Below are 26123 nucleotides of genomic sequence, written 5' to 3' on the forward strand. Positions count from 1 at the left end.
TCTGTTTCTTTTCTCATCCTAGCGTTTGTTTTGTTTCACCCAGCGACCTGTCTGTGACACAAAGAAGGCAATGAATGAATCTCACGATACGGATACTCGACGTTCCTTGAGCCTGTTTTCTATTTAGTTGCGCAGCGGATGAACTTGATACCACTTGTGTTCTCAGGCAAGCCTGTAGTCTTGACTTGAATGAACAAGAGCTAATGACGAATTATCTCTTGGTTGCCATGCGTCTCCGCCATGTCAACTGGCCTCGATCTACGTAATGTTGCAGACAAGCTGTGACCAAATCGTGTTGAATGGGACAATGACGCCTCCAGATTCGTTGGGCAGGCTGCCTGCGAGGGTAAAATAACCACGCCATGATGGCTGTGCTATTCGTACATGAACAGTCCCGGACTAGCTGTAGAAAGTAGTGAGAAGACATTTTTTTACATTATTTTGGTAGACGCGCATCATGGCCACATGGTTCCCCCAGGCGAGGCAGCCCGCCAGCGCCCAATGCAGAGGTGAAAGCCCAAGGATGGCGGTCGCTCCTCGGCAAGAGGTGGACGCCAAATGCACCTCACTAAGCCGCCTCCTCAGTCGCCGCCGACTTGAAATCCGGCCGCAGCACGCCCGAATGCTTGGCGACCTGCTCCCAGTCGATGAGCTCCCACCAGGACTCAGCAAACGCCATCTTGCCGCCCTGGCCGCCGGCGCCGACGCCCCAGTCGAGCAACCAAGCGTGCTCCCAGGTGTTGAGGCAGAGGAGGGGCTCGAGCTCGATGCCGCCAGGGGGCAGCTCGGCTGTGCGCTTTTTGGCGCCCGAGAGCTGGTTCCTGAGGTAGGGCCGGGCGGAGCCCTCGTCGCCGATCGAGTTCATGTCCGTCTTTTGGCGACGCCAGTGGGCGCCCGGGTAGGGGGAGCCGGCGAGGTAGGTGGGCAGCAGGCGGTAGTCGGCGGGGCCGGCCTTGACGAGCCAGAGGAAGCCCGGGCCGAACATGGCCTGGGCGGTGAGGACGAACTCTTGGCGCAGGGTGTCGATGGAGGAGAAGGAGGCCTCGAGCTCCTTGCGCAGGACGGGGGGCATCGGGGTGCCTTGGGGGCAGATGCCGCGGAAGAAGAAGTGGTTGTTGTGGGCCATGGAGGCGTAGTTGAAGAGGGGCGCCTTGGTGGGCTCGCGGGCGGTGAGGAGGATGATTGTTTTTGTGTCTTTGTCTTCGAGGTCGGTGCCTGTCGGGGGAAGAAACATGGTCAGATGGGGGGGTCGGGGGGTCGTTTCTCGGGCGGAGAGGGGAGGGAGAGACGGCACCGGTCGTCAGAGCATTGAGCTTGTCGACCATCAAGGTCATGTAGTCGGTCCAGGCAATGGCAAAGCCGCCGGGGCTCATGAGGTTGGGGACGCCCTGGGAGAAGTCGTGCCTCAGCCGGGGCACCTGGTGCAGGCTCCTCCGGGCATGAGCCGCGGTGCGCACGGAGACCACCGGGAGGCGGCGCGGTAGCCTCAGCCGTGTGCGGAACATGGTGTCTGTCTGGCGGGAGGGCGATTGACCCCTTTCGGGACGGATTGGAGGGAGCTGCTTGTCGCGATGTCTATTTTTTTTTGTACTATATTTTAGACGGCCAGGCGCGCGCTGGAGTTTCCCTGTCGCAGCTAGCTGGGACGGAGTGGTACCGGGGACGAGGATGCTGATTGGCGGGAAAAGCCACATGTGCACGTGAACCGCGGACGGCTACTGTGGCTGGTGGGCGGCGGAGAGCGGCTGTGGGGCCGAGTCAAGGCGAACGGGTAGCCGCGCTGCCGCCGCAGCCGCCGGCCGGGCCACGGGACGGGCCAGTCATTGTGCTGGAGGGGAGTTGCTTCGATACGAGGGTTTTGGTGCATTTGGGTGAGCCGTCTTGTCGAGCCAGAGCGAAGATGGGCGGCGTCCCGAGTCAGAGTACCTTTGTGCAGAGTACAACGGGTTAACGCGGCCAGTATAAATCCGAGTATTTTGAGGCTGCTTTGATGACGCGGTCGGAGCATGCACCGCCAAGCGCAAGAAACGTGCCTAGAACACTCTATGCACTCTGTCCAGGATCTTGCGGAATGGAGAAGCGTAGCGGGCTGGCACAAAGACGCGCTCCGTAGCTCGCACGTGCGCCCATTCTGTGTGTACAGTACGTACATACTTCGTAGGCTCCTCATTATGGCATTGATGAGGCGGAGCGGCGACTCCGGCGAGGGCGCAACACGCCAAGGCCGCCCCGATTATGTAAGGGAGCGCAGCACAGTCTCCGTCCTGCTCGAAGCTGAGACACAGCACTCGATCCTTTCATCATCGCCAGACCAGCCTGGCTATTGTCCCTCTTCCCCGGCGCCCCTGCTCTGAGTGTCTCGTTTTCGCCCCTCTGATTCTCCCTCTCTCTGTCGCCACTTAGCCCGCTTTCGTGTGTGGTTTTTCTTTTTTTATACCTTGCCCTCCATTTCTTCAGCAGCAGGCGTCGTCGTCCTCCCTCGCTCCCCTTTGTGAGTGTCGCGGACCCTCGTTGTTCCCGATTCGCCCCTCCTTGATCGCCCGCCCGCCCTCGCTGGCCGGCCACCGCGTTGCATCACCACCGACCGAACCGACGTCCGGCCTCGGCGTCTTCTCTCCGACGTTCCCTCCCGTCTTGATGCACCCCCCGGCCGGCGCCCTGGCCGTCCAAGATGCCACCACCTCCCTAGCCACCGCCGTCGCCACCGTCGTCGCCTCGTCATCGTCATCATCACCATCCTCCTCCACCTCCTCCGCCGCCGACCTCGTCCAGACCGCCATGGCCACGGCGACAGCGGCCCTCGTCGCCGCCATCCCGACGTCCGACGCCGGCCCCACGTCCGACAACGAGTCGCAGGGCGAATGCCGCCTGCTCGGCTCCTTTGCCCTGCTCGTCCAGGCCGCCCTCGGCGCCCTGGCCCTGCTGTCTCTGGTCTTCAAGCGCTGGCGCGAGAGGCCGCAGCGGCCCCTCAAGATCTGGTCCTTTGACGTGTCAAAACAGGTCTTTGGCTCCGTCCTCGTCCACGCCGCAAACGTCTTCATGTCCATGTTGACCAGCGGCCGCTTCTCTATCAAGCTCGAGCCCGCCGTCACCCAGCGCCTGCTCGTCCGCACCACCAACGACTCTTACGAGCCCAACCCTTGCTCCTTGTATCTCCTCAACCTGGCCATCGATGTGAGTATCTACGCGCCCTCTTTCCACACAAAGACGCCCTCTGACCCGCCCCAGACTACCCTCGGCATCCCCATCCTCATCATCCTGCTGCGCATCCTGACGGGCCTCGTGGCCATGACGCCAATGGGCAAGCCCCTCGAGTCCATCCAGTCGGGCAACTACGGCAACCCGCCCAACGCATTATGGTGGCTTAAACAGTCCATCATCTACTTTGGCGGCCTCTTCGGCATGAAGCTCTGCGTCCTCGTCATCTTCCTCCTCTTCCCTTGGATCTCAACCGTCGGCGACTGGGCCCTCGGGTGGACAGAAGGCAACGAGAGGCTGCAGATTGCCTTTGTCATGATGATCTTCCCCCTCATCATGAACGCCATGCAATACTACATCATTGACTCCCTCATCAAGAAGAAGGAGACGGACCACGAGCCCTTGTCGTCCGAGGACCCGGACCAGGGCCACGCGCGCGGTACCCTGTTGGCAGACCACGCGTTCGAGAGCGAGAGCGAGAGCGAAGACTATGACGTCGACGCCGGCGCCGGCAGCAACGCGCACAATAACCGCGGCCACGACCACAGTCGGCCACGCAAGCCACAAGGCCGGGCTGCTCGCCTCGCAGCGGGTGGTGAGTACGACCCGGAAGTGGACGGCGACGCCCCGACCGTCATCGGGAGCAGCTCCAGCCGCCGCAACGAAAGGAGCAAGGTTGTATCTGCAGACCTGTTTCCCAAGGAATAGGCGCGGGTTTCGATGTTTTGTCAAATTTTTGGTTTCTGTCTTGCGCCTTGTATCACGAGACTTCAAGCATCTTGCGCTTCTCTGGCGCACGGCCACTGCTACACTTGCTCTCTTACCTTGTCAATCACCCATCCCCTTTCTTTGCCTGGGCCAGTCAAGTCTTATTGCGCGCACTAGAAACAGACCCCTGTCCTCTTTTACCTATATATAGCGAAGCATCTCGAAGAAGCCATAGTCGCTCACCGGACAGAAGAGCGCCTGGGCCCGGCGGATGGGCGAGGTCTCTCTTGCCATGTACACAAATGCGGCGTTTCCTGGGGGTTTGCATGAGTTTATCTTTGTCGTTTTAAAAGGTTCAAATCAGCAATGGCAAGGCCACCGTGTGCGTCATTGGATAGAGACGCATGCGTGAGCGGCCTGAGTTTGACCAAGGTTGACAGTGTATGACGTGTGACGACGTAGGCCCCTCCACGTCCAACTATTAATCGGACCATGCATGCTGATCGTCACATGACGGGGAGATGATGCCGGTGAGCCAACCCAGGAGAACTGGAACAGCAACCCAATCATCGAACGCGGGCCGGCCACTACAGACGTCGGTGATTGGACGCGCACCCAACGCGGCCACTTTCGCTTATAGAGCCGATTTTCATTAGATACCTCCAGCCCCTAGAGTAGGTATTGATACATGAATATAAGAAGCGAGCCTGCGGACAAGCAGGGAGGGTTACGGGACCTTGCCGTCCTCCCTCGGCGGCTCCGTCGACATGCCGGCTGCCTCCCCGTCAGGCAGTTTGCAGTACACAGGCGGTAGTATGCAGTACAAATCACCACGTTTCTCTCGTCATGCGTCCCCAGTATTCCAGGGGCCAGATGAGACTCCCGATGCGACTTCGGAGACGCGTGGGATGGCGGGTGGCCGAGCTCCCCCTTGCTCGCAGGCGTGAGATTCATCGTCAAGTCATAGCCTCGCCCCTTTATCCCGGGACCACCGCCCAAGAGTTATATCATCTCCAGGATGCTCCGATGAAACCCTCCTTGCCCTGCTCTTTTCAGATTTCCCCTAAATGCCCACGACGCAAGATTTGATATCCAACATATAACGGCCAGGGAGACATTCCATGCCAGGTTCAGCCTCACCCTCATTAAGCGGGCTGATAGGGCTTATACCCCGGATACAACTCCTGCGCCGACGACTTGGCGCTTTCGCTGGGGCGACGGTCGTCGTAGCCCTGAGGCTGAGGACGGGCATAGCCAGACGTAAAGTCGAAGCCGGCATTGTTGGTGATGGGCGACTGCGGAGCCGACTCTGGCACGTGGTTCTGCGCGGGCCAGCCTGAGGGCGGAGAGTGGTGTGCCCCGGGATACTCAAAGTCTGCAGGCCCGTAGCTCGGTTGCCCGTAGCCCGGTTCACGAGGGGCCGGCGTGGCTCTCGGTGACTGGATGGTTTGGTAGTCTCCTCGAGGTCTCGGTGTCTGTGTCTGTCTCGGGCCGGGTGATGCCCTGGAGCGGGGATCCGTGCCGTACGGGGTGCGAGCGCCCATCCTGCCGACACTGTCGCCCGTTCCCTGCCGCCTCATGCCATATCCGGCGGGCGGTCCCCCAAAAGACTGCTGCTGGTCGTGGTAACCCGGGTAGGCGGGCTCTGCTGCGAATCCTTGTTGTTGTCCGTGGGCAGCAGCGCCGGGGGTAGCATAACCAGGGTAGGGTTGCTCGTAGCCGTAGCCGTTGGGGTCGGGACTGGAGGCGTAGTCATGATATCCACGCTGATCCATGGGGGAAGATAGACCCGTGTTCTGCCGACGTAGGCCAGGAGACAGTTGTCCGTACCCATTTCGGGTCTGCTGGGCGTGATGGGACATGTAGCCAGTCGGGCTGGCGCCGGGGGGCCCATGCGGGCTGATTGAGCCTGCGCCCATGTGACTGGCCGGGGCGGTCGTTCCCGTGGATGACTTGTTCAACTGGTCCATCTCGACTTCGTCGTCGAGCCTGACCTTTTTGGAAGACCCCGACTCCCAGCTGGGCATCTCGGGGAGCGAGTCCTCGCCGCCCTTGCGGGGCACGTCGAACTCAGCGTACTGGGGTGGATTCTGGGCCCCCGGGGGGGCGTGCATGGGAGCCTGTGCCTGGTAGCCGTGGTCGGGGGGGATGTAAGGTTCGTCGAGGTATTTGTGCTTCTTTCGCCCGGGAGCGTCGCAGCAGCCGCAGCAGTTTCCGCAGCACCTGAGGCACTGGAAGCAGCTGCAACAGCAGGCGAGGCCGCAACAGAGGCGGCGAATGATGCACCAGGCAATGCTGATGAGGAGGAGGCCGCCGACGATGATGACGGCAATGACGGGCCATCTGCGGAGGGGGTTAGCGGACGGGGCACACGAGGCAAAAGGAGGAGTCTCGGGAATGGCATACTTGCAAAAGGCAGCGCGCATGCAACTGTCCCAGCTGGAAAAGGCCGTCTTAACATCATAGACCCGGTCGGCAGCATCGACGAGGACATCTCTTCTGGCCATGTCGGGCGCGGTGCTCCGGGCAAAGGCGGCCTGGAATTGCTGCAGGGCGCCTCGGCCGAGGCTGCGCGCCATGACGACGTCTACCGAAGGCATGGTGCCGCCGTGATGGCAGAGCCGAGCGGGCTCATGCACAGGCGCGCGCGCAGTCTCCGTGTCCCGCTCGTCTTTCTCGTGGCCGTCTTAGCGGGTGAGGGATATCGGCCGGAACAACGGGAGGTTCAAAGTGGGCGATAATTTCCTAGGCGTCATGCGGGAGGCGGCAGCGAGGACACGATAAATGGTTGAACAATGGCGGAGACGTGGATTCATTGGTGACTCGTGTCCATGAAGGAAGAGATCTGATTGATTGGATACGGTGCAGCGGCTGGCACGAGAAGCGCCGACAAAGGAGAGGTGGCAACAGGTGGCACTCTGGCGCGGATGAAGCGGTCGCAAAGGAGCGTGGCTGACTTTTGACGACGGGATGCTCGAAGCGGAGGCGGCCCGCGCAAGACGTTGGGCAGGCGTCGTCAGTGAAGCGATGGAAACAAACGACGCGGGATCTAGAGAATCAGGAGTAACGAAGGAGGGTTGAAAAAGCAAGGATGCAATACAAAGGAACAACACAAGGGGGGCGGAGCGGATTTCGGGGTGCTGTCTCACTAGACCAGGGGGGACGCTAATTACCGGGAACGATTGGCTTAGCGCGCGTCGCAACTTTGGGGGCAAAGGAGGAAGCAGGAGGAGAAGAGGAGCGGGAGTAGTAGTAGTAGTAGTAGTAGTAGTAGTAGTAGTAGTAGTAGTAGTAGTAGTAGAAGAACAACAACAACAATAAGAAGAATAAGAATAAGAAGAGTCGAAGCGGCTAATGGACATTCGACGGCTGGACAATGGAAGAGAGCGCGCGCCTCTCCCAGGAATGCCTGGTTGTGCCGCGGGCTGGTACGCTGTACGGATAGAGCATCCAGCGAGCCCCGGGGGGTGGGCCCGAGAGCAGAGGCCCAAGCACAGGTGGCCAGTCACTGAGCAGGCCTGCTCCCAGCACTGCAGTGCCCGATGAGGAGGAGGTAATTACTTACTGTAGGTACCCGATGAGCGCTCTAGGTTTACGTAAGGAACCGCCCGTTATTCTCCCTCGCCAACCCAAATGGAGGAGACTATTCTTATGAGCTCAAACACAATAGCCAGGCAACCAGACCGTCTATTCCCCTTGCCCCAACCCGGACACAAGACGAAGAAGAGGGCCACAAAGGGGGGGACGGGGGCAGCACGAACTGTGCGGAGAAGCACCGCGAGTGGGGTGGAGCCCGCTTCCCTTTGGCCGGGCCACGGAAATGGCCTCTTGCTTCCTCTCCGCTGCTCTACGGGGACGGCATGAGCAGCAGCCTCTCTGCGCGTGTGCATGGCATGGCTGCAGGTATCTCGATGTTGGGAGGCTGGCTGGCTGGCTTGGTTGGTTGGCTGCCTGAAGCCGAGCCACGACAGAGCACTCTCCTGTTTTTACCATTGTGATTTATTATTCCTGCATTGGGAGGCGCCACGGCATGCGAGACACAGATGCAGCGCAGTTTCATCCCTCTTGTCCCGCGGGCTTTGTGCGTACCGTACTGCAGGCTTAATTACCTATACAATACAGTACGAAACAGCCTCGCCCACCTACCCACCTGGGCCGAGGTAGCCAGACCAACCGTACTGTAATTACTGTACGTCCAGAAGAAACGCGTCAAAATGGCGCCGAAGCCGGCCAATAATTAATTGATTAGTGCGCGCTCCGTTTCAGGCTTCTGCACCCATGCCGTGCTTGCATGAAACAAGGCCCAAGGCGACGGACGAGGTTGATCGTTGCCGCACAATGACATTATTCCTGCTGTGCCTGCTGGAAACGGCAACTGCCTCATCGACAGCCAACGGATTTTACGCCTGACCTTGGCACCACCGTACTTCTGTGGCTGTGCTTCGCCCTGTCTTCCCACTGCCCAGCACTGAGACGTGCTTGCGTCATCCCGCCAAGGCCCACAGCTGCACTGCTTCAGAATCATCTTTATTTCGACTCGGCGTGCGAATCATCAAACTAATATTGACTGACGAATGAAACGACTTCATAACCACGAGAGGCACTACAGTATGCCCGCCGGTGGCAACTGCCCGCCGGTGGCAACGGCTCCCTCGGCTGCCTGCCCTTCGCCCTGTCCGATCCACGCATGGCAATTACCCGCGACTATTCCACGCGTCCCCTCGGCCCGCCACCGTGCCCTTTCCCCTCATCTCCTCGTGTCGTTCCCTTGATTACAACGCCAAGCACTAAACCAGCCATTGCGTCCAATTCCCTCGTCTCGCATTTGTACTACTTCATCCCTCTTCTCCTCTCGTTGCCCTTCCTCACAGGCTCGTCATGGTCCTGTCTCGGGCCCCTATTTGCCGGGCGGCGGGCCGGGAGGGGGTGAGTAGGCGGCCTCACGCTGGTACGTGTTGGGCGGTTGCTGGACACCGTACTGCGGTTGGTGCTGCTGCTGCGACGGGTCGCCGTAGTAGCCGTCGTTGGGGTTGAACGTCGTGCCCGTCGTGCCCGTGTACTGCTGCTGTTGCGGCTGGCCGTACGCTGGCGGCGGTGGCGGGTAGCCCTGTTGGCCGTGGCCTTGCGGGTTATAGCCCTGCTGCTGGTAGCCCGGCTGGTAATTGTTCATCTGCTGGTTGTCGCCTCCCATTTTGCCGTGAGGTGCCATCCATCCGGTGCCGTACATAGGCTGCGCACCGCGTCTACGGCGACGACGAGCGAGGCATCTGTTTGTGGACGTTAGCCAAGGCACCAACGACTCTGCCTCAACTGCCCGCGATAAGAGGGCGGAAGTGGTAGTGTAAGATAAAAAGGGACTTACGAGCACGAAAAGACGACAATGAGGAGGACGATGAGGATGATGCCCAGGACGATCCACCGACCCCAATCGAACCAGCGGCTGCGTCTCCTGCAGACCCCATTGATGCATTCGACGTACCGCGGCTCCAGCAGCGCCGACATGACTGCCGGTGCCATTGTGGTGCGCGTAATTATTGCGATCGAAGGAAAGATGGAAAGATGGGCGGCGCAAGCGAGTCAATCCTTGGCCGGGGTGTTTACCCGAGTCGTGTCGATGCCGACTATTGTCTCTGCGCAGCGGAAGACACCGAAAGATTATCTGTATAGCAGATGCTGGAGTATGTAGATGTGGTCTTGAAGTGGTAGGATGGTCGGAGAAGAAAATGCTCGTTGACGATGGAAAGAATTGTTGTTGGGCTCTGTTACTCGTCGGGCAGCGTGACGGCGCAAACGTTTGGCGTAACAGAAGCCACTTTGCTTGCTTCCCTTCTTTCTTGGCGGCCCGCTATTAGTTGCTAGGGAAAGCAGAGGTAAAAATTGGGAGAGAAAAACGGGGTGGCGAGATGGATGATGCGATGGACAGAGAGGTAGTAGGTAGGGATGGAGGGTCCGGATCTTGTTCGGGATGCCGGCAGGATAACACCTCTAGTCGCGGAGGGCAATGTTTCGAAACAACCAAGTCGCTCGGGCGGGGGAGGACAGGCTGCTATTTAATCGTCCACCGGCCTCTTGGCATCGGGTTGGCTTCGTGGCAGTGTTGTGTGGTGACGAGGTGAGTCGACAGTTGGCGGACCTGGCCGGCTGGTTTGTCATGCTGCACCCGAGCGACAGTACGACGCGGCCTCTGGGGCTCAAGTCCTTCCAAGTAGCGTGCACCGCCCGCAGGTCAAGGTGACTTGGAGGCACTAGGCCTGAGTCGATCTAGCGGGCAGCTACGTGGGGCTGCCAGATAAAAATATGAACTTATCTACCGCTAGTCCTTTTTGGGCAGTAAACGTCGAGTGACGGGACATATCACATTCACAACAGCTTTTACCATGACGGCCGTTCGATTCAAGACACTTGCCTCGAGCAAGTGTATTTACAGTCAAAGAAGTAGCAAAGTATCGCGCCCCTTCTGTCACCAAGGTGTATATGTGCTTAATTGGCCGGGCCCTACGTTTATTGGCTTTCGCCTAATGGGGCAATGAGCTTTGGTCGCCCCGTCGCGGCCATGGCGAGCAGAAGAGGTACCCGGCCGTGGGTGTCGAGTACGGGTACCTGAAAGACACTTGCCGAGCCTTCTTTGCCGGCCGGTCGTGGCTGAGGCCAAGGCTTTTCCCTCAGGCGGAGAAGCAAACCGCGGCGGCCACTGCGCCACACAGGACAGAACGCCCTGTACACTCCGCACGGCAACTTACGCTACGCCCCAGTCGCCGTCGACCACCGGGGCAATGGCCGTGCTTGCTTTTCCAAAGGTCGCTGACATCACCGTTGCGGTCATCTAAGTTAGCTTCGCATCCTGGCCTGCATGTGCCCCTCCGGGGCGTCGAGAGCGGGACAACCATGATCCGCCAACGCGACCTCTGCCGCCACTCTTGCGCGCATGACCGGCTTTGCCCACCCGCGACTACGGCTCCCACCCACCCACTCAACGCTGCACTACCGGTACTGTAATGACTGACAAGACAAATGCTGAAAAGTACCCAAGACACCTTCACACACTAGCAGGATGACGAGCTTGCGCCTCTTGGGCAGAGGGCGTCGCGGAAAGGGAGGGGCGAGCCAGACGCCTACTGGCTGTCCCTATGGCGCTGTGGCCCTTTTAATGTCTCGCCTGATTTTACGCTTAAAAGGACCAAGGTGGCAGCTGACAAGCGATGCCTCGAATACCCAAATTGTCGCTGATTACGATGCAATGCTCCGGGGCAGCTGGGCTGTAGCGCTGATCCACCCAGTGATTACTGGAACCATTACTGGAACCTCGAGCTGATGCCTGTCTCGTCTGCTCTCCAGGCTCACTCCACGAATCTTTGTCCCAGCCATGGATCGGTCCACCGGGCGCTGCGGATTTACAGCGCTTTGAGATTATAAACAGAACTTTCAGCTGCTTAGCTTCTCTGTACCGGTCGTGACCCTGGTTATGCTACTGTCAAGCATGCGCTCCTCTCCTTGATGAATGACGCTGTGACAAGTGGCCGCGCACCCGATCCATGCTCGATCACCTCCCTCTTCCATCACGCACACAGATTCGGGGAAACACAGTATAAAACAATCTACCGACAAGCCCTGCGCCGAGAAAGTCATGTATGATTTGAGCCAAAACCCCGTTGGGTGTGCTCCTCTTGACCATGCGCGTTGGCCTGCCTCGATTCGGGACGTTTCCCCTGCAAGAAAAGTCGTCATAAGCATCATGTCCGCTGCACCTCGTACTCCGTTACCCCGCCCAAGAAACAAGACGCCTCTGACCTCTGGCAACACCGTCCTCAAGGTCGTTGATGATGGGGTTGTCGAGTAAAGCACCGCTGTCCGCCGTCTACTCAAGTAAAAGAAACGGCATTGTTCGTTGCCGGTGTAAACCAACCCCGGTGAAAAGGTCCAATTAAAAAAGTAGCATCTTGGTCGACACAACGCAGTCCATGCGCAGAACCCGCCTGTACAGGCCGCGTCGTCATCGTCTGTTTTTCGTAAACGGATAGTGGCTCGTGCTTTGTCGATCGGACGTCGGGCCTGCGGCTCTCGCCCCTGACCTTGTTCGAGATTACGTGAAAAGTTCTGCGACAAAAAATCAAGGAGAGAGACAAGTAGTTTTCGACCAAAAATGACTGCGTCAAAAAGACCCAAACGCCTTGCAAAGTAAGCTGCATCAAATGGAGTCATCAGACCGCAAATGGAGCGAGCTGGTCTCCCATTGCGGTCGTCCCTCAAGTGCTCGTCTTGGGAAAAGAGTACCGATTTCGGCGGAGCTCCTCTGCCGTCTTCATGTTGCGCTCTGCCGCCTGTTGCGCCTGCTGTTTGGCAGCGAGGGCGTTGATCTTCTCGCGGGCCCTAATGAGGCTGCTGTTGTCCTGCTGCTTGATCTTGGCGCGGATGTCGTAGAGAGCCATGAGAGTTGAGGCCCGCTCGAAATCTTCGTCCATCTAGAAAGGGGCGCGTCAGTCATGGGTCGAGGAGTCTCGGGTTGGTGTTGCTTACGTCAAAGTCGGTTCGACGCGGAGTGCCCGGAGTTGAGTTGGCCGCTGAGCCAGCTCGCGAGGTTGGCCGGGAGGCGGGTGAGTTGATGAGAATGCGACGGCCCAGCTTGTCAAACTTGGGCGGCGCACCGGGCTCGGAGGACCAGGCCCGCTTCATCGAGGACGGACGCTGGGAGGCGGACTGCGAGGCGGAGGCGGCATTTGGTTGCGTCTTGGCAAACTCGGTGTTGATGGTGGGAATACTAGCGTTGACAATGGCAGCGGCAGCTTGGGGTTCCTGTTTGGCAGGGGAATGGTCAGCGAAGAGTCAGTGGGCAGGAGAGGGAAGACAAACAGCAGCGCCGAGGTTGCTCAAGTCAGCGAGCACCTGGGACAGCTGGAGGCTCTCCATGGCAAAAACGGAGGGAACCGAGTGTGCGCTGCGGTCTGTTGCGGGACGGAGAGGCGCCGAGGCGGAGGCGGCTGACGCTCGTTGACGAGGGAGAATAAGGACTGCTCTGGGCGCCAAGGCGGCAGCGAATTGCAGAGGCGGGTGAGATGCAGTGAGGCGTGGTCGGCAGTCGGAGGAGAATACGGGAAGGCGGCGCTGGCGGTGGTTTGTGGCGACGCGAATAAAGGTGGGAGGGAGAAGTCGGTAGAAGTCGGTCTTTCTCGTCGTCTGAAAAGGGGGGAAATGAGGATGATGGAGAAGGGATATGGAGGCCGAGAAAGCAAAGCAAACTGAGTCGGTAGTCGTTTATGCTGCTTCTTAACTTGACTCTAGTTTCTGGCGCGAAGGTTTGCTTGGTCCAGAGAATAAACAGAATTCAAAGGGCGGTCGGTGAACTCAGGCTTACGTAGGTGGTGAAGAGACGATGGGAGAGTCCGGAGGAAGTGGCGGCTGCGGTTGCGATTGCGACCAGGTCGCGGTTTTTTTCTTGTCTTTGGTGTGCAGGGCCCACAAAAGCTCAAGGCTCCGTAAGAAGGGGGGGCATTGATGTTTTTTTGGGACTTGTTGAGTGCATGCTGCAGCAGCAGCAACAGCGGGCGGGACAGGCGGTGTCTGTACTGTTGTTGCCTAGCAGCCCGCTGTCCAGCCCATGCCAGCTGTACTGTACTTTTCCTGTACCTGCCTGGGGTGGACGGCGAGGAGGCAGCGTCGGCCCGTTGGCACAATTCGGGTCTGTACCGGCGAGGTACTTTGGATGAAATACGGTCAGCAGGCTGTCTATCTGAAGCCGGCACCGGGCCGGCCGCTGTGTCATCTGCACGCCTTCCCCCAGAGAGGTGGGTGGGGTCAGCAAGGGCCGATCTTGCCCCGCCGTATCCATGGATGCAGAATGCATGTATTAGTTACATGATTCCGAGCACGTACTGTAATATCCCAGTGTACCTTAGGTAGGTACTGTAATTACTTCATGCTCCGTGCATCTCCGTAGCCTGCTTCTCATGTCTTGTGTGCGTGCAGGCCGAGTGGCTTTTCCTGAAATGAGCTTCTTCTGTATCAAATCAATCACCGTGGTTTCCCGGTGCTGAGAGACACCTCGTTCCATGCCAGTGCCAGCACCAATATGGGGAATTCCACTCCCTGTGGACAGGCGGCTGCCGCCAAGCAAGATGGGCGGGTCCCCGGCAAAGGTACCGAGTACAGACGTGGAGATGGAGATACCTTGACTCGAAAGAAGAGACGAACTCTTCCTCCTCATCACCACGCCAGCCTTCCGTGTTCCATCGCGCGAGGCACGTCAGACCCAGCTTAATCTGAACGTGAGCCAGTCAGTCTCTTGGACCGGCCCACGAGGCTCGACGGCGCACCAGCGGATTCCAGCGCGTGTTCCACTGCTCACCACGAGGCCACCACACGAGGACTTCCCCCTCGCTGCCAAGGACGCCAAAGAGACGGAAAACAAGGAGAAAAGAATGATCCCCTTCGCTTCCAACGAGTCGAGAGGCGGCTAGCGTATCGTCAGATAGTCGGTGCTCTTCCACGACGACCCAAAGTCGACCAACTTTCCGTCTCTGAAGTTGTCCTTTTCAATGTCCTGGCTGTAGACCTTGAGCTGCATGATGTCGCGCAGGATCCTCCGCAGCCTCTCCAGAGTCTGGAGACGCCAGTTCCTTGACAATTGCTCGTACGATTCGACTCCTTTTACCTTTGCCTTGCCGCCAGCCGCCGGATGAACCCTCCCCTCTCTCTCCTTCGTCCTCGGTGCCGTCCTCGTCCAAGTCGACGCCTCTCTATAACAGCATCTTTTTGTCCTCGTTTGGTAAGAGCAAATCACAAATCTGCCGCTTGAGAGACCCCCTTTCCTATGCCTCTCGAATTCGCCATAGGCCCGGCACTTGGCGAAGAGGGTATCGGTGTGAAAGGCGCCCGTCTCCGCTGGGAACAGAAGAGGGTCCCAGCAGTATCGTGTGTCTTCCGGACCAAGGAAAACTTGAACTCGTCCGCCGTCCCGCTTGTCAGCCCTGTCAAAGAAGACGCGACCTAGGGTTCGAAGCTGGGCGGGAGAGGAGAAACGCAGAGAAAGGGGGCTGTCATTGGATCACAGTGCACTTATAACTTTCAACGCATACAGCCGTCACCCGATCTTGGCATGGAAACATAGCCCTTATTGACTGTAGTGCGCTCTTTAATAGCCCCTGTGATTTCCTTTTTCGTTTGCTGTCCCTCGGCCGCATTTGCTCCTTGGTCGTCAGAGGAGCGCTCACTCGTCGTGTCAGGGGAACATGCCGCTCGTGGTTCCATGGCATGACTGGAAACCGGCGTTTCCAACCAACCGCCGTCGCCGTGTCGTGTCAAAGGTAGGTGCCATGAAATTTTGCGGGCAGCATCAGATTGGCTGCTACTGATATCGCATTGGTTCCTTGTCGAAGTAAGCGGGAGACAACGGGGAGGCCTTCATGGCTTCGCCCCTCTATCTGTCGGATTGGCAGCCGGGAAGGGGGGTGGGGAAGCGGTTAAGGATAAACCTTTAAAGCATCTATATAATTAAAGAATGTTCGTCGTCGACACGGGCGTGGGTGGTTCCCTCGTGCCTCGGCGGCCGATGCCAACGCGCGGCAGGTCGACGGCACGCACCTGACCCTCGGCGGCTGCTTCGACCAGAAAAGCAGGCGAAGGAATGCCGAGTCGCTCCAGTTCGCTGTTACGTACGACTCTCCCCGATTGGGGGTCAATCAAGACGAAGGGTATCCATCGTATAGTCTATAATACTCTTCCATGCTTTGAATACACATATTTTCTCTCTCCTAAACTCCCTTAGCCCATAAGACTCTTGCATTGGCATCGGGCCCTGTATACTTGGTGCCGTAAGTGTGAGTCTCGAACGGTCAGCCGTCAATCCATGAGCCGCCATTTCTCTCCGATCCTGAGAGCAATCCCTGGCCAGCCTACGACACTACCCACAGTCGCAGTGTTGTTAACCATCGTTTCGGGTACGTTTCCCGGCAGACTTGGGTAACCGGACCAACCCGAAATACTGCGTCTTCGAGTGGGAAGGGAATTTGATCTGACCACGATCAGGCTTCTTCCATGCGATCTCGCATCGCGCTGCTTAAGAGAAAGAACTGCGGTTTTGCGCAGCTAGCCAGCCGGCACATATTTTTTCATCTTCGCCGCCGCCTGTTCCTCCCCGAGAGAGATGCCCTTTCACCGGAAGCGGAAAACGGTTGTCCCCATTATAAATGGGGAGTTGGACCAGCAGGCCCAACGTCGGGCGGGCATGCAAGTCAGGGTGCATTCGATTGGGTCGGGGACAACGAGTCTCAGGAGCCAGCGTGTGTCGTACCTTTCGGTGGATGCATAGATGGAGTATCCCTCCTCGCCAGTGGTGGAGCTCCTAGGATCAAAGGATGACACAGCCGCCATTAGATTCCCGGAGGCCCTTTCGTGACTTTTGGCCGCTCTGAGGTGCCAAAGGGCAACTCTCGTGGAGGGGGGAGCGGAGGGGGAGCGTCGTATACCGGGTCGAGGCTCGGGATGGAGATCGCGGGACTTCTTTCGAAGAGCCTGCTATTATAATGACCTCGACAGCGTTCCGAGCCGGGTGCTATTATACTAGGAAGTATAGGAGCAGGTTCTCTGTATCGTGGCGACACAGCCATAGCGTGAGTTGGTTGGCGAAATACGGCCGGGTAGTCGTTGCACGGGTAGGGATAAAACAGGTCCATGTCTGTTAGGAGAACACAGCTCGAAGAGCCTTGTTGCTGGCCAGAAAAGGTGGCATTGGACAAGGGCGTGGCATTGAAGGGTGACAGCTCGGTTCGGATGGCTGTGAGTTGAATTTTAAACTCTTGTAGAAATGCCAAACAGTCTGCTTCGGATAGACCCGAGACACTTGCCAGATATCCTGCGAGGAACTCTGTCTCTTGCAAATCGCGAGCCGTCAGCGTAGCCTTTCTTGTGATAACCCTCCTCTTGCTACCTGTGTGGATCCGAAGTTCTGTGTCAATTACTTGCACTCGTCTGTATTGTCTAATATCCTCGTCTGCGTTGAGTTGCTCGGGTGGCCGCGACTGAGCCGGTCGTTTCAGCCCATTATCTCGCAATTCGGGATTTGTGGCCGCGGTGACAGTCGACTCCAGCACCTCAAACTCCTGGATGTCCTCAACCCGGCGGTATAGGCCTACCCACAACTGTTGCTACGGAAGCTTTAACGCATGTCCTGATGCAAAAGCGTTCCGCGCTTACCATTGAGCTTCTCGTCCTGGGAGACTAGGATTCATGAACTGTCAAGACGGACATTGTGTGGACGGTGCTGTGCGTCTTCGGAATATCATGCTCATGTCGAGTACCTGACCAGACTACTGGGGTAAGCAAGAGAAGTTATAGCTGTCGAGATCATACCTTGAAGAGTGAATCTGTCAGGACAAGAAAGGGCCTATAATACGCATTAGTAACACCTCTATTGGGGTGCCCTCATTTTGCATGGTGTAGCGGTATTTTACCAGCTTGACAGAATCCCACGGTGCTGAGAGATCGAGGATTTGTCCCGTATCTCTATCCTCGAGCAACCATTCTTCCCGCTCTATCTTCCCACACCCGAGATCTTCGAATCTCTCCTTGAGCATGTAGCCAAGTAGCTGGAAGTCGATCAGCGTCTTAATATGGCGTCAAGCCTGGCGGGCCGGGCCGAATTTGCATACTGTCAGACCAAGCAGACTAGGAGATCAGAGCCATGCCCAGCGGGGCCAAAAGGGGTCTGCCGGACCAACCTGACTCTCCTAGCATAAGGATACAATGCAGGCCTGACTCAAGTATAGGGACATCCTAATGCCCTCTTGTGCCTAGTTATTTGTGGTTATCTATACCTATAGAGTATTACTATTTGGACTTATACGTATATCTATTCGCACTTACGCCCTATTTTTAAAGATACTTACCCACGCCAGCCCGCCCCGCCCATTTATACCGCGATGGACCCTATCCTCTCTCTTCTTCATGCCCTAACACCTTAAAGCCGGGTTAACGCTTTAAAAGCGTAATATTCTCGTATGATAGTGGCTTAGGAAGCCGTTAGTAAAGGACCCCCCCCACCCCCCCCTTTTCTGTGCGTTTTGATGCTAATAACTACCCTAAGGACCTCGAAGAGCCATTGCTTCGAATCCGCGATCCCGACGTTATCACGAATACACACGGCCGGCCCCGCAACGACAAGCTACCTATACTAGGCTCACTTACAGCGAGGGCATCGCAGCCGGTTATGGCGGCCGTGAGCGCATCGCAGCTGCCCAATTCGAGTTAGGCCAGCTTAAGGCGCCTCAACGTAAGCGTTCGAAGGCGTCGGGGCACGACGAGATTGATGACTTAGCCGCAGCCCATTGTAAAGAAACACGTACCACAGTACGGCCAGTCAGGTAGTAGAGATAATAGGAGGTACGATGCAGCGTATATTATATTCTCTCGTCTCAGGAAAAAAAAAGAAGCTTATTAGAAGAGAGGTTCTCCTCGCTTCTTCTAGCGTGGCGAGTCTCCCTTGACAAGCGAACAGGGCCCCTTATATGGGCGCGACTCCAACGCCGGGCGAAGGGAGCCGCCCTGACGAAGCTATAGGCGCGCCACCCCGGCCGCGTTCTCCTCTTAATCCCCTTCCCCTTATATTGCCCCGGGCCGACGATGTCTCTTATAACGTCGCGAGAGACCGCGGGTGTGAGAACGCTACTAGGAGGTACAGGCTGACAAAGCAATCAAGTACGTGGGACCAATGGGTCGCCAGGGTATCAGGACCGAGCCGAGCCGACCGGCAGGGCCGGATTAATTGATGGGCCGGAATGTTGTAACTTTGGGCTGAAGGCTCGGAAATGCGTTATTTGAGCGAATTGAGAGGCATACGTTATGTGGCCAAAGATGCATTATGTGTATGTACAGTATAGGCGGGCGCGGGCATTTAGGCGGTACGGCTACTTGCCAGCCCCGCGCGGTACAATTGGGTTGGGGGGGCTGGCGTTGGTATGTATCTTAAAAAATGGGGCGTGGGTGTACATAGATATACGTGTGAGTCTAAATAGTAATACTCTACCTATATAAGCCCCTCACTCGTCCCTCTAGAAAGACCAAGACACGCATCACTATTTGCACCTTTCTGAGCCCCTATTCCTTCCACTGTGCTCTGAAGCCCCTGCTTGAGACATATTTTCTTCGAAATGACTCCCAAGTAGAATGGTAATTAGAGGTTCACCGCGCGCGTCAATGACCATCACAGTTTGGAAGCATGGCTGGGAGCAGGGTTCGCTGCCGTGCAAAGGTATCGCGTGCGTGATACTCGTGCCTCGTTCTAGACTCACAAGTACGTGGTGGTTGTTTACGCTGACTTGCACGTTGACTGTGGAGCTCGCCATGAGTCAGTGAGTGGTAGTCTCGCAGGTTTCTGGTCCGTCTCGTCCTTACCTTCCGGAGATATAGCCGGCCGCGATAAACCGTCTGGGTGAACCCAAGCCTCGAGAAGAGCCTTCATGGCGGAGGCGGCAGTGGCAGCAGCAAAGTTCTGCCACCTTTTGTGCTTATGGCTGTCTGCGTAATCACATACGCCTTTGACAACGATGCTAGGCAGCTCTTCCCAAACACCAGCCGCCTCCATCTCAAACCCGATGACCCTTTCTCGAGCGGCGATTTCGTCCCGGTCATCTCCGGACTTCATCACGGTGTCGCCCGAAGCAATGGACCCAACAAAAATGTCAGGATCTTGCGCCCCGTCTGTTACTTCTTGTTCCATGGCTTGCTTCTCACGAAGTCGTTGCCTTGGCATGACGTATGTTTCCTGGCATCCCAGATCGTCACATGATGACTTGGTAGCCTCGTCGCAGACAGAGTCGAACTTGCAGCTGCATACCGGCGAGGTACGGTGCTTGTGTCGATAGTTGGACCTAAAAAGCTTGTCCTCTGCCGTGCCAGGATATTGATACTTGTTTCCAAGCTTGTCTCGAGCAGCGTTGGCCTGCAGCTGCTTGAGAAAGGCGGCAGTGCTTTGCTGGAGGCGCTTGCGGCCACGTTCCGTCTCGAACCTCACCAACATGTTGCGGACTTCCTTGCTCGGGATGCCGAGGTTGTCTCCGGCGGCATCTTTACGCATATATTTGTCGGGATACTGCCTTCCGAAATCGTACTGGACGATTGTTTTGCCGATGACGACATCTCCTAACAGGATCTCGTTGCCAGCCTGGGTTCTGGGCACGCCGCCGCAGATTCCAACGAGAAGCGACAGTCGTAGGCGGCTGTAGCTCGACCGCATACTGGCTGCCGCGCTTGCCGCAGAGGCCTTGCCCATGCGATTGAGGAGAGCGACGACGACGCTGTGGTTGCCGATTCGACCCGTCGTGTAGGTATTGAGGTCTCCGGTGGCCCTTCCGTATAGGTCACCGTCTTCATCATAGAATTCGTCGAACAAGAGGCACGCCGCATCGTATTCCAGGGGCAAGGCGCAGATGATGGCGACGTCGAAATCTCCCCGATGAGAGGGCTGGGCCCGTCCAAGGCCCCTTTCGTGAGGCCCGTCTCCGAGCACCTGAGCGGCGAGGGCGGTGGAGCACCAAGGACGCTTGCGTGGGCCGTCGGCATCCACTCTGTCGTATGGGGTGCTCCGTGGGTTGTCCATAGCTGAGTCGATGCTGGTCGATTGCTAAGAATCGAGACCCCGATTCCAAAGCGCCTTGTAAGAAGAAAGACGGCGTTCAGCCGGATCCCGTGAGCCGCTGGACTATATCCCTTTAGCTGCCGTAAAGAGCAGACTGGTTACAGTATAAGCTCTATGATATGTAGAGACTGGCAAATACACATTGTGGAGAGGACTGATGTGAAAGACGGCCGCTGCGAAAGTCAGGGTCCGTTTGACGTGACACAAGACTAGCTGTGTGGGCGCCACCGGATGCTGTCAGTCCTCATCAGCACACAAACAAGTGGGGCCACCTGTGCACCTGCATATACACGCAACGATTGGCAGGCGAGTGCTCACCCTTGAGTGTCCGCCTTGACATGCGGGGAGGGGGGAAATCACGCCCCGTCACAGCAACTCAGCCCCCCCACTAAGACGATTAATAATTCGTAGGTAAAATCGAATGCTTGACTAGTTACCTATCCCGCAAACAAAAGTGGGGAGATTGGTGGGTCAGTGTGGCTGTCGACAAGAGCAGGCGTATAGTTAGTTGTTGCTGACGCTAAAATTACCCCTATTAAAAAAAGGAAAGGATACATAAATACGTAGGTACTAAATCGTCTTCTTATACACTCCTTATTTTCTATCTATAATTCTTCTTTAATTACTAGGTTATAATACTTTATACGGATACTTGTCTTTATTTTATAAGAGATATTAATAACTATTTATATACTAAAAGGGTTCGCTCTATTAAGGCCAATTTTTTTACGGCCGCTTCTTCTTAGTAGTACAAGGGAATAAGAAGACAGAGAGCTAGAGAAGTTTGGTACGTTTTGCTTTTTCTACACAGGGGACATTTTTTTTGATAACGAGAAAGAAACGCCCTCTTTACTAAACACGTACAGTGCATACAGTGCGCGCTAATTAGATTAACAACCTCTCGGAACTAATCGTACTCGCACATACGTACGTATACTAACAATATTCCAGGGTACGTGCGTCTGAGTGCGATTGGTTAGTTCTACCCATCGGCGCTGTCTCCGGGAGAGAGAGAATGGAACACGAACTACGGCCTACAATAAATAACAGTAGCTACCTAGGGCAGTTATACATATCTGGATATAGGAATCCCGGCGAATCCGGCCTTCAACGGCAATCTACCTACCTATGCTCGATTCGAAATTCCTCACCGAGAACTCTGACCTAGTTAGCATCGTTGGCGCTATCGCCAAAGATTCGCAAAACCGCCACTTCGAAACGGCAGGAACCCTGTGGGGCCACGGACTCCCTTTTACACCTGAGCCTAGTACGTACATTAGTTTCGTGCATACATGAGGCAAGGATGCGTCTCCTCCGCCTGAGGCGATGATGCGTCTCCACGCTAGGCAAGGACCAGATGAGGCAAGGATGCGTCTTAGGGGCGCAAAGAAGAAGGTGAGGATTACGGGCTCAGCCTGTGGGCGCGGACACGAGCCCTTAAGGGCTAGGCATGGCAATCAGGAGCTGGCTGCACTCAACCGATCGCATGTGTCCGGGCCTCGACGCCTAATCTCCAACGACTATTCGTTTTATTGCCTACCTAGGCCGGGTTAGAAAAACTTAGGTAGGAAGGTAGATGTTAGAAAGCATGTACAGTACGTTGGTCCGTCAGTGCTAAGGAAGCTTCGCTTTATCACCGACAGCGCGTACGATACATTAGATCTGCCGTGCTGCATGGTACCTTATTTCGGGGTGAAACTTCTACTATAGTGATATTTACTAGTAAATTGATGTACTCTTAAAAGCGGGACGTCCTTACTAGCTGATATAATACCCGCCGCCTTTAGCTCGAATATGCGCGGAGGGGCTTGTGTCTGCACATGGCTTGCATCTGCATCACGCTTAAGCACACGAAAAAGTGGACCAACGTGGCCAGTCAAACAACGTAGCGCCGGCACTATGGACTGGACCGTTGCCCAACCGAGGCACCTAAATAAAAAGTGGGGAGATTGTAACTATCCTACTGTAGCGTCGTCGATGACGGGAGAAAGAAACGCGCAGGGCGGGCAGGTCCCGAGAAAAAGAAAAAAGGGAATCTATGTGTCTGCACATGGCTTGTTTCTGCATACATGCATTGCATTACGCTTAAACATATAAAAAGTGGGGAGATTGTATCCTACTGCAGCGTCGTCGATGACGGGAGAAAGAAACGCGCAGGGCGGGCAGGTCCCGAGAAAAAGAAAAAGGGCAATCTACCTACCTATGCTCGATTCGAAATTCCTCACTGAGAACTCTGACCCAGTCAGCATCGTTGGCGCCATCGCCAAAGATTCGCAAAACCGCCACTTCGAAACGGTAGGAACCCTCTGGGGCCAAGTTGCCGTCTTCGAGCGTGCCGTCCCACGTGTAGGGCTGGCCTTCATCATGAGGGAGCCACCTGGCGGGAAAGCCACGCAGCGGCCCCAGGTTGTCAGAGGCTGAAGTTGATGTGTTGAGTCGCACAAGGCTAACATTCAACTGCGGCACGCCAAGCCGTAGTCGGACCACGACGACAGGACGGACGTCCTGCTGCCTGGTCTCGGGATCGGCGCCGAACCTAAAGACTTCCCCGGGCGTTGCCCAGACCGAGGTCGAAAGCGGATTGTATTGGGTCGCGATTCGGACGTCTTTTTTATTCAGCACCACGCGGTCGCCGAGGGACCCGGCCACGCCCTGGTAGGGGATGGAAAAGGAGCTGCCATCGGACGCGTTGACGGTGATCCAGCCGGACCACAGCGGCAGCCGGCGCGCATTGAGACCCTGCGGCGGATCGGCAACCACGTCGACGATAGCGGACTGGCCGACGGCAATCCTGACGGTGTCGCGGCTGAGCCGTAGCGTGGCGCTGCCCTCCACGGTCTCGAACTCCTCGGGAAACATTGCCAGCGTATGGGCGAAGGCCTTGGTGGCATAGACGGTCAGGGCCGGAGTATACGAGAGAGAATACGTCACGTCGCCTTTGCCCGTGTTCTCAATCTTCAGACTGCGCCACTGCGCCGGCCGTCCCTCGTCGGTATCGTTGAAGGAGATGCTCGGCGGCGTCAGGACCGTCGTTGCGTGAAGGGCGGCATGGGCCTGGATCAGGCCGGCGCCCTGCTGCGCGGCCGGCGCGAGCGAGTCCAAGAAGCCGGTGCCGTCGTGGAACCGCTGCGGGCGCGCCGTTGCTGAAAGGAGGCTCTCCATAAGCGCAGGCTCGAGCTTGCCACGCGCCTGGGTGATGAGGGCCATGACGCCGGCCACAAAGGGCGCGGCAAACGACGTCCCGGACTCGACCATGAAGCTGCCGCCCATGCGCGGGACCGGGACCGCGCCTCCCGGAGCGCCGAGCTGCGGCTTCATGTTGAGCTCCCAGTCCGGGCCCCACGACGACGTCTTGTCGACGGCGCCGGCCGCGCGGCTGGGAGACTCGTGGAGCCCTACGACCTGCAGCTGGATCGTCACCTTCTTCTGGTCGCCCAGGGCCTGCATCCACCGGTCGCCCAGCTCGGCTGAGACGGCGCTCGACGAGACCGTGTTCCCCGAGCCGGGGCGGCCCCATCCAAGCGCTGTCTGGTTGTTCGCCACCATCATATACCGGCGGCCCGCCCCGAGGACGTTGTCGGCCTGGACATGGAGCGGACAGTTGCCGCCGTCGCGGACTAGGATGATGCTGTCCTTGGGCGGTGCTGCCGAGAGAAAGTCGCAGGCATCGTCGAGGCTTGTGTCGCGGCTGGGCGTCGCCAGCTGGTAGGAGACGCGGGCTCCCCAGTCACTGTTCTCACCGACCTGGTGGTCAAACTCAACCTCGTCGCCGTCGTCGACTGCGTAGGTCGCCCGCCACTTCAGCTCGGGCACGACGGGGCTGACCATGTTGGCCACCGTGACGGCGCCCCTGGCCGAAGCAGGCGAGTATAAGCCGAACATGCCTCGCTGGCCGCTATTTCCCGCGGCGACGACGACATGGGCGCCCCGGGCGACGACGCGCGAGACGGCCTCGGCCATGGCACTGCCGGCCCAGGCGTTGCGGACTCCCAGGGAGATGGAGACAATGTCGGCCTTGTCGTCGTAGGCCTGGTACACGGCTTGGGCCAGCGTGTCGCTCGTGAGCCGCCGTGCGCACCCCGACGCCTTGTACATGCCCAGGCTCACGCCGGGCGCGACGCCGCTGAAGCCGAGTGTGTTGTTGGCCCGCTGCGCAGCCAGGATGCCGGCGACTGCCGTGCCGTGGCCCCGGCAGTCCATGGGCGTGTCGGCCACCTCGGGCTTCTCCCCCGGCGGGATCTTGTCTTGCTCGCCCACAAGATCGGCGCCGAAGGATATCAGGCAACCTGGGCCGAAACAACCGCCGAGTGCTGGGTGCGTGTAGTCGACCTGAAGCATCATGGCGTGACGTTGGCATTGAGAGCAGCATAATATAAAGGGGAGGATGATCCAGACTCACGCCCGTGTCGATGAGGGCGACCCTGACGCCCTCGCCGGTAAATCCCTCTTCATGCAGCCTGTCAACCTGTGTCAACACATGAGCCGGCAGCGCCGTCTTGGTCGTCTGGTTCATCGAGTCTCGTCGCTGTATCGTCTTACCCCCGGGCACGTCGGTGGCCGGCCCTTGTTCCTGGACCTCGGGCCCTTCGCCGCTCTCGACAGCGGACACTTCCCTGACGCTTGCCATCTTTTCGAGCTCGATGAGCACCGCCGTCTTGTCGACGCCCTCGCCAACCTGGATCGAGGCGCCCTTGAAAAGCGAAAAGTCCATTGTCTTGCATCGGGTAACCATGGCCTCGACGGGCTTCAGCACCTCGTCCAAGCTGGCTGCTGGGTCAATCTCGACCAAGAACATGTCTTTGCCCGCGCATAGACCAGGAGGCTTGGTTTCTTCGTTTGCCCCAAGGACCGACGAGGCAACTGCCGTGAGCGACAGCACCAGTGTTGAAAGACGAACCATGGCGGGGCTTGTCTGTTGTGCACTCTATATAGTCTAAGAGTTGGGAGTAACGACAGAGCTAGGCGTGACGATGGAGTAACGACGGAGAACGACGGAGTAAGGATTAACGACGGAGTTGGGGTTAACGGGCCACACGAGAGTGAAGAAGCGACCCCTTTCTATATACTACCTACGTATCCTAATGTACGCATGTATGTATGTATCTCCTAAATCTCTACACCTGGCAGCGGATCCCGATTTCATAAAGTCTCTGGCTAATGCCTAGATTGTGGGCCGAGCACCCATCAAACTGAGACGCTCTTGACGATCGACAACGCGCAAGGGCATAATGAGAGAAGGCGTATGGCCCACTATGATTGTAAAGGCGCTGCATATACCCTCCTAGATGCCAGATGATGCTTGGCCATATCTGAGAGAAAGTACTCACCTGCCTTCCGCAGGCATAGAGACATCGATCTCTATTAACAGGCTTGGTTGTAGAAAATATACCCGTTAGCCTCGGGAGGATGGCTAATTGGTTGCTTAGGAATATATATATATATGCATCTCCCAGATCTCAACGCCAAGTAGTGGAGCCCGATCCATTACGTCTCCAGCTACGTAATGCTTTAAACGTCGGTCGCTCATCAAACCGGAACGTCCTTGGCGATCAACAACGGCGCGTGGGCCTGATGAGAGAAGGCGTCCAAGGAC

The 26123-nt window shown here is 57.3% G+C and overlaps 7 protein-coding genes across 7 annotated transcripts; 1 reads left to right on the top strand and 6 right to left on the bottom strand.

The window, feature by feature from the left end:
* Nucleotides 1-568: 568 nt before the first annotated feature.
* HRG_05751 (superoxide dismutase) lies at nucleotides 569-1505 on the bottom strand (the record flags this gene model as incomplete). The annotated part of the gene is made up of 2 exons (XM_044864222.1): nucleotides 569-1215; nucleotides 1295-1505. 2 exons carry the CDS (start codon nucleotides 1503-1505, stop codon nucleotides 569-571), a joined length of 858 nt encoding a protein of 285 aa, XP_044720754.1.
* A 1132-nt stretch (nucleotides 1506-2637) lies between these two features.
* HRG_05752 (STIMATE family domain-containing protein) lies at nucleotides 2638-3906 on the top strand (the record flags this gene model as incomplete). The annotated part of the gene is made up of 2 exons (XM_044864223.1): nucleotides 2638-3174; nucleotides 3229-3906. The coding sequence occupies 2 exons, from the start codon at nucleotides 2638-2640 to the stop codon at nucleotides 3904-3906; spliced, it is 1215 nt and encodes a 404-aa protein (XP_044720755.1).
* A 1145-nt stretch (nucleotides 3907-5051) lies between these two features.
* HRG_05753 (uncharacterized protein) lies at nucleotides 5052-6506 on the bottom strand (the record flags this gene model as incomplete). The annotated part of the gene is made up of 2 exons (XM_044864224.1): nucleotides 5052-6249; nucleotides 6313-6506. The coding sequence occupies 2 exons, from the start codon at nucleotides 6504-6506 to the stop codon at nucleotides 5052-5054; spliced, it is 1392 nt and encodes a 463-aa protein (XP_044720756.1).
* Nucleotides 6507-8803: 2297 nt separating this feature from the next.
* HRG_05754 (chitin synthesis regulation, resistance to congo red domain-containing protein) lies at nucleotides 8804-9408 on the bottom strand (the record flags this gene model as incomplete). The annotated part of the gene is made up of 2 exons (XM_044864225.1): nucleotides 8804-9173; nucleotides 9269-9408. 2 exons carry the CDS (start codon nucleotides 9406-9408, stop codon nucleotides 8804-8806), a joined length of 510 nt encoding a protein of 169 aa, XP_044720757.1.
* Nucleotides 9409-12149: 2741 nt separating this feature from the next.
* Nucleotides 12150-12810, bottom strand: HRG_05755 (uncharacterized protein; the record flags this gene model as incomplete). Its single annotated transcript, XM_044864226.1, has 3 exons — nucleotides 12150-12365; nucleotides 12421-12696; nucleotides 12754-12810. 3 exons carry the CDS (start codon nucleotides 12808-12810, stop codon nucleotides 12150-12152), a joined length of 549 nt encoding a protein of 182 aa, XP_044720758.1.
* A 6276-nt stretch (nucleotides 12811-19086) lies between these two features.
* On the bottom strand, nucleotides 19087-20491 carry HRG_05756 (uncharacterized protein; the record flags this gene model as incomplete). Its single annotated transcript, XM_044864227.1, has 6 exons — nucleotides 19087-19131; nucleotides 19185-19222; nucleotides 19288-19637; nucleotides 19716-20056; nucleotides 20147-20356; nucleotides 20402-20491. The coding sequence occupies 6 exons, from the start codon at nucleotides 20489-20491 to the stop codon at nucleotides 19087-19089; spliced, it is 1074 nt and encodes a 357-aa protein (XP_044720759.1).
* A 2235-nt stretch (nucleotides 20492-22726) lies between these two features.
* Nucleotides 22727-25430, bottom strand: HRG_05757 (subtilase family domain-containing protein; the record flags this gene model as incomplete). Its single annotated transcript, XM_044864228.1, has 5 exons — nucleotides 22727-24570; nucleotides 24628-24774; nucleotides 24832-24859; nucleotides 24930-24995; nucleotides 25080-25430. 5 exons carry the CDS (start codon nucleotides 25428-25430, stop codon nucleotides 22727-22729), a joined length of 2436 nt encoding a protein of 811 aa, XP_044720760.1.
* Between the last annotated feature and the right edge of the window lie 693 nt (nucleotides 25431-26123).

The sequence above is a fragment of the Hirsutella rhossiliensis genome, assembly GCF_020360975.1.
Source record: "Hirsutella rhossiliensis strain HR02 chromosome Unknown scaffold00005, whole genome shotgun sequence".
NCBI lineage: Eukaryota > Fungi > Ascomycota > Sordariomycetes > Hypocreales > Ophiocordycipitaceae > Hirsutella > Hirsutella rhossiliensis.